Raw genomic sequence first — 7,515 nt, forward strand, 5'->3', positions numbered from 1 at the left:
GCAATATATCTCAGGACAGATGAAACCAATAACTAAGGAACACAGTCACAAGTCTGAATTCTCTCCCTCTATCCCATGTGCTCTCTGTTCTACGAGGGCAGAGAAGGCTCCACCACTAAGCCCATCCTCCAACATGAGAGTCCCATTTCTCCTGAGAAATTTTTGAGAATCTTTCAGATTCTGCAGGATCATCCATTTCCTCCTAGCTGGCAAATATAACTACAACCTGTCGCACTGTAAGGTGCTGAAACTCTTCCATTCCTTATGAAGGTGCCAGAATTCTTGACTGAAGCTGTTCAACCAAATAAAAGTGAGTCTGTAAGATGGGCAGAGCTAACATTTATTCAATCAACAAATGCTGAGTGCATGCCACGGTCAGACACTGCTAGTCATCAGGACACATAGAATATGTGAATAGTCAACATAAAACTGCATGACGTCAGCCTGCTCATGTTATTCCCAGACATTGAATAAGTGACAATTTGCACAATGTTTCACTAAACACCTATTAAGAAGAAGATAACCACAATTGATGATATATAGAAAAAAAGCCAAACTCAGAATGTAAGAATTGTTGCCAGGAAAGTACATGGAACACCATCTAGTGCTGCAGGAGCTGGCTGGACAGATGTGTTAGTGATGCTTAGAAGGCTGGGGACAACTCTCCACAGTGCACTTTATGGACTGACAACTTTACTAGGATGTAAAAATTCATTTCCAACTCCCAGACTTGTTTCTATTCCTAAATAAAGAATGAGCCAAACAAATAAATGATGAAATATTGACCATGAACCCAAATATTTCAAGGCATGAATGGGCAGAAACCTAACATCTTTATCCACTGCAAAGAGAAACCTCTAGCAGACAGGTGAAGATGAAGAAACTTGTTTTGAACATAACACAAACATGTACAAATCTCTTAACAGCACTGGTGTCAGCAAATGCTTCTGTTGTTGCAAAAACCTTCTTCAAAAGAGTGGTGAGGAAGAGACTGACAAACAGAACAGAGCTATTTTTTCATCTCCAAAATGGCACTTCCTGGTCCACGGTGCTTAGCGCTGCAGATGTTGCAGAACTGTGCAGGAGAGTTCTAAAAATATAATTAAAACACAGATTTTAAAAAATGTTCTTCTCTTTCTACTCTCAAAAATATGAGAGCATTGGTTGGGGGCAAGGAGGGATGTCACTCCTTCTCCTGGAGATCACTGCTGGTTCACCTAGGATTCCACCTACAAGAGCTGTCATTCTGTGGCTCAAAGGACACCCTATAGAGAAACAAGTCTAATGTGACCTGGAGGAACATGACACTAAAAAAATGGCAGTGTCATGATAGAGAAATCAGGTTAAGAAAGTTATACAAAACAAAAAAATGTTTCTTACATCTCTACAGCTTAACAATCATCAATTTTACCTGAACCGATTCACTTAAATATGCTTTCATAACATTTTATATACTATATTAAAGCATTTTCACAATTGGGAATTAGGTGAATTAATTTTTCTTATGCGACATAAAACTGTATTACAGTTTTGAGAACCCACAGAGCCACAGGATGACAGGCTACAATTCTGAGCACTACCCTCTGACTGCATCGATTTATTTTTAGCTGATGGTGGCCAAGTGGCCAACTCACCATGCTGGGCACGGGCAAGCACTCCTTGTGGAACATATGCCGGCAATGGAAGACCACCACGCTGAACGGCTTAGCTGCATCTGGGGATTAGGCAGCAGAAACGGGAGAAGGACTCAATGCAACAGTCAGATCAGGAACTTTAAAACCAGTCTTTTTTGTTTTTCCCTATCTTCCTACCACCCTCCCTGGCAACCATTAGCTTGTTCACTTTCTCTATAGGTCTGTTTTGTTTATTCATTTGTTTCATTTTTAGATTCCACATATAAGTGAAATTGTATGGTATTTGTCTTTGTCCGACTTATTTCACTTAGCATAATGCCCTCTAAGGTATTAACTGTTAATTGTTTTTTGATTGTTTTTATAGTTCCGTTCCTTCTTTTGTTTTCTTCCCTTGTTGTTTGCTGTTTTTCCTTAGTATTTTGTTTGGATTCCTTTATCTTTATTCTCTGTGAATCTTTTGTAGGTTTTTGGTTTGTGGTTACCACCAGATTTCTGTATATCACTGTACACCTATAGCAGCTTATTTTAAACTGATAGGCATTTAAATTCAAATATATTCTAAAAGAATTTCATTGTTACTTCCCGCTCCGTGCTTTATGTTTTTGTAGTCAGATTTTAGATGTTTTTGTGTTGTGTATCTCCTTATTGCAGTATGAATTGAGTTTTGGTACTTTTGTCTTTTGACCTTTGTAGTAGCTTTTTAAATGTCTGATTCACTGTGTTTATTAAATATTTGCTTTACTTGTAATATTTTTTCCTTTCTTATATTTTCCTATTTCTGATTATGTTCTTTCCATTTGCTTAAAGATCCTTTAATATTTCTTGTAAAGTTGGATTAATAGTGGTGAACTCCTTTAGTTTTTGCTTGTCCGGGAAACTGCTTGTCCTTCGATTTTGAATAACCTTGTTTGGCAAGTTATTCTAAGTTGTAGGTTTCTTTATTTCAGCACTTTAAAAATGTCCTGCCACTTCCTTCTGGCCTGTAAAGTTGCTGCTGAGAAATCAGCAGATAGCCTTATGGGGTTTCCTTTGTATGTAACTAGTTGTTTTCCTCTTGCTTCCTTCAAGATTGTCTCCTTATATTTAACTTTTGCCACTTTAATTACAATATGTCTTAGGGGTCTATTTGGGTTCATCTAGTTTGGAACTCTCGGTGCTTCCTGGACCTGGATGTCTGTTTCCTTTCTCAGGTTAGAAAAGTTTTCAGCCATTATTCTTTAAATTAAGTTTCTATTCCTTTCTGTCTTTCTTTTCCTTCTGGGGTCCCTGTAATGCAAATACGTGTGTGGTTGATGTTATCACAGAGATCCCTTAAACTATCCCTGGTCTTTTAAAATTCTTTTTTTCTTTTGCTCTTCTGATTGGTTGATTTCCAGTAGTCTGTATTCCAGGTTGCTGATACATATTTCTGTATTAGCTAATCTCTTATTGATTCCTTCTAACACATTTTTCATTTCAGTTATTATATTCTTCAGCTCTGCTTAGTTCTTTACTATATTTTCTAAGTCTCTGTTGAAGTTCTCTCTAAGTTCCTCTATTCCACACTCAAGTTTGGAGAGAATCCTTATGACCCTTTTTTTTTTTTTAATTTTTTAATCAGGAAATTACTTGTCTCCATATCTTTAGTTTATTTCTGGGGATTTTTCTTATTCCTTTATTTGAGAGACATTGTTCTGTCTTTTTGTTTTGTTTTGACTTTCTGTGTTTATATGAATTACACAAAATATCTATCTCTTCCAGTCTTGAAAAAGTGTAGAGAGATTTCTCTCTATATATGTGTATATCTTTTTGTTCATGGAAGGGGGCAAGTTCAGCATCTTCCTATGTCACTGCCATCTTGGACCTCTGTCTTAATCCAGCCTTAGTGAAAGTCCAGCTATAGTTAAATGAACTGCCTTAGGAGAATTACTTATTTACAAATGCACTCCTGAGTTGGGGAGGTGATCAAATGCGAAGGAGATATTACAATCATATTGCTATGTGAATCACTGATTACTTGCTTGGTCTCAAAGTCAATTACTATAACTACAAACTAGGGACAATTTCATAACAAATGCAACATTTATTTTAAAAATTATGTGTATGTATATGTGCATTCCCTCCTCTCAACACTCATCCCATTACATACAGAATTGTTACACACCACATACTTACTAAGGTTAATCTTGTAGCTTTATAAAAATACTTTCTGCTTGTTTACCTACTGCCTTTGCCAAGACCATCCACTGACTTCAGAGCAGAACTGGGTTAACTCCTAGGCTGTGACCTTGCCTTGTACTGCACTTCTGCAAGAATTTAATCTAATTATACAGTGCAGGCGTATAAAATCATATTCTGTTAAAACGCTGCCTAAAACACTATGAAAGCTCACTGATTCCCCTGCGCCCACTGTGGTTTTTAATATAAGCATGTAAAATACAAACCTAAACTCGAAATGGATTAAAAACTTTAATGTACGACCTGAAACCATAAAACTCATAGAACAAAACATAGGCAGAAAACTCTTTGACATTGCTCTTAGAAACATTTTTTGGATATGTTTCTTCAGGCAAAGGAAATAAAAGAAAAAATAAAAGAGATTATATCAAACAAAAAAAGTTTTACATATCGACAAAATGAAAACAATCTACTAAACCGGAGAAGATATTTGCCAATGATACATCTAATAAGGGGTTAGTATCCAAAATATATATAGACTCATACAACTTAATGTAAACAATCTGATTAAAAAATGCGCAGAGGACCTGAAGAGACATTTCTCCAAAGACATACAGATGGGCAATAGACATATGAAAAGATACTCGGCATTACTAATCATCAGATAATGCAAATCCCACAATGAGATATCATCTCACAATGTCAGAATGGCTATCATCAATAAATCAATAAACGACAAGTGTTGGCAAGGATGCTGAGAAGACAGAACCCTCAAATGTTGATGGGATTGTAAACTGGTGCAACCACTATGGAAAACAGTGTAGAGGTTCCTCGAAGAATTAAAAATAGAACTACCATATGACTGTACAATCCTACTTCTGGGTATTTATCTGAAGAAATCCAAAACACTAACTCAAAAATATATATGCACCCCTGTTCATTGCAGCATTATTTATAATAGCCAAGACATGTAAGAAACCTAAGTGCCTAACAACAGACAACTAGATAAAGATATGGTACATACATACAGTGGTATATTTCTCAGCCATAAAAAAGAATGAAATCATACTATTGAAGACAACATGGATGAACCTAGAGAATATAATGCTAAATGAAATAAGTCATAGAAAAACAAATACCATATTTCACTTATATGTGGAATTTAAAAAACAAAAAAATGAACAAACAAAACAAACTCATAGATACAGAGAACAAATTGATGGCTGACAGATGAAAAGGGGGTTTGGGTACTGGGTAAAAAAGGTGAGGGGATTAAAAAGTACAGATTGGTAGTTACAAAATAGTCACAGAGATGTAAAGTACAGCATAGGGAATATAGTCAATAATATTGTCAAAACTATGTATGGTGCCAGGTGAGTACTAGAGTAATCGGGGGGATCACTTCGTACGTTATATAAATATCTAATTGCTATGTTATACACTTGAAACTAATATAATTTTGTATGTCAGTTGTAATTGAAAAACAGAAATAAGAAAAAAAAAATCTAATCCTATTTATTTCCTCTAGACAAGACCCTCAGTGGAACAACTTCTCATACTCCTGCTATATTAAATAATCCCTTACCTGCTATATTAAATAATCCCTTAAATCTAAGTAAGTGTTACATTAACTAAATTATTTAGTACTTCTCTATGCTGAATTTATATTTAAAAAAGGGTTTTTTTAGCATCCCGACAACTATGTTTTAATTTCTACTTTTAAATTATGGACTTTCCTCTTTTCAAGTCATATGATCTTATGTAAGGTGCTTTGATTATATATGAAGATATATACCAAGACCTATAAAAAAACAAATGCTTATGTCTCGTAAAGAGTCATGATTCCAATTAGATGGGGATTATGTTTCCATTGAAATGTGAGGTAACTTGGGTGCAAAATGATATAGAAAAGAAAAAGTTAAAGAAAACGGAAAGTTATCTTATAAAAATCTTTCCCACATGCACACATGGTTCTTCTACCTTGGAATTTAAACATGTTGACAGTAAGTTGCATTTGATTTTGTTTTATTCTAAAGCAGTGCTTCTCAAAGAATGGCCCCAGAACCAACAGCATCAGTATCACCTGGGAACTTATTAGAAATGCAAATTCTCAGGTCCTATCCTGGAATTACTGCATCAGAACCTCTGAGGTTAGGACCAGCAATTTGGGTTTTAAGAAGCCTGCCAAGTGATGCCAACTTACTCCAGTTTGAGAATCTGAGCTCTAAAGAATGGCAGCATCAGCATGCAACAGAGTACAGATATGGGCTAAAATTCTTTAAACCGAATTATTTGGGAAGTTATAGAATTTTATAAATAGTGATTAGTTACCTTCAAATTTTAATTCCACTCATCATTAACACATATTTGGGGATTTTTTTCCCCCCTCAACCACCTTACCTGATGGAAGAATAGGGGAAAGACACGATTCACAGATGTTCTCCTCTGCAAGGAAACACATACACTTGAGGTTACTCAATGTTTCTATTTGCTGTCTCTTATGAAAACAAGGCATTTAGTTCCAATATAGTTATTTCAATTTTACCCACCATCAACCAGAACGCCTTTCATTTGAGTTCGATGCATTTTCTTCAGTAAAGACAAAGAGTCAGCTACCAGAATCTTCTTGCAGCCTTCACGAAGCAGAATCTAATGCACACATTGTAAAAGAAAAACTATCTGAAAAAGACTCAAGTATGGGGGGCGGGGAGAACCTTCTGTTGGGGATTCAGAAAATTGGTATGTTTGAAATACTCCCAAGAAGCACTCACTGGTCCCCTGCCCTCAGTACCCTCTTCTTTCTCAGCCACTACCCATCTTTCAGGCTTCCATTCAGTCATGACTTGTATTTTTTCTTAATGTACATAGTGTGCAGTGCTTGTAAAATCAAATGCCAATTCCAAAGCCTGGCACAGCAGGTCCTCTGTAAACTATCCCTATTGTTGTCTTATAGGTTTTCCTAATACAGACTCTCTCTGGCCGAGTTTGGCCCCTACGTGACCTGCTCATTCCAACCCCCAGATCTTTTCCCAGATAGAATACTGCTATTCCAAAATTGTGTATTTCATAAATCCATCTATTCGTTGTACAGACATGTACTGGGTCTCTATCATGTGCAAGACACCGTGCACAGAGCAATAAACTAAACAGATATGAGCTCTGTCCTAAACCCCTCCAGGGTACAACCTGTCTTCTTATCCTTCCAAATCGACCCAAACCATTTACAAATGCATGTGGTATATAAAGTGTAATTGACTACATAAACCCTCTAATTTGGTGACTGATTCTTAAAGGGCTGGCAACTGAAAAATGACCGTGGATATTAAATATTCTGTCACAAGATTCACTTCCTTATTCTTTACCCAAGTACTGTACTGTTTTGTTTCTTTATGCATTTTTCCTGTTATTTGTAGACTTATTTCCTCTCTCTCTGCTTGGAGAATTATGAGAGCTAACAAGGCTTCAGCAGGCTCAGAAGTCAGGATGCAGACAGCAGAGGTCAAATGCCCATTTCTGCTTGATACCAACTTTGGTTTCAGAGCTGGAGGCATAATGAAGACAAAACTGCCCACACCCACTTTTGGGCAAGTGAGATGCAACATACCTTACCTTTTAAACCCTGTCCACAGTGTGAGTTTCCACCCTCTTCTGGGTGTTCTTAGGTGTTTTATTGGAAATTGGGAGAGGCTGTGTGAGGTGTGCTTAAGCCAGATGCTTTTTTTTT

General features: G+C 36.5%; 1 protein-coding gene across 2 annotated transcripts in view; it reads right to left on the minus strand.

Annotated features, from left to right (window-relative positions):
* Nucleotides 1-322: 322 nt before the first annotated feature.
* VPS41 (VPS41, HOPS complex subunit) overlaps nucleotides 323-7,515 on the minus strand; it is a 167,008-nt gene continuing 159,815 nt past the window's right edge. For both annotated transcript variants that reach the window (XM_025041919.1, XM_006925337.3), the window contains 4 exons: nucleotides 6,341-6,440; nucleotides 6,192-6,236; nucleotides 1,635-1,714; nucleotides 323-1,090 (listed from right to left, as the gene is read on the minus strand). In XM_025041919.1, coding sequence (XP_024897687.1) covers nucleotides 1,010-1,090; nucleotides 1,635-1,714; nucleotides 6,192-6,236; nucleotides 6,341-6,440 — 306 coding nt within the window. In that variant the 3' untranslated portion in view covers nucleotides 323-1,009. The remainder of the gene's footprint in view (nucleotides 1,091-1,634; nucleotides 1,715-6,191; nucleotides 6,237-6,340; nucleotides 6,441-7,515) is intronic.

This window comes from Pteropus alecto, unplaced genomic scaffold, assembly GCF_000325575.1.
Source record: "Pteropus alecto unplaced genomic scaffold, ASM32557v1 scaffold109, whole genome shotgun sequence".
NCBI lineage: Eukaryota > Metazoa > Chordata > Mammalia > Chiroptera > Pteropodidae > Pteropus > Pteropus alecto.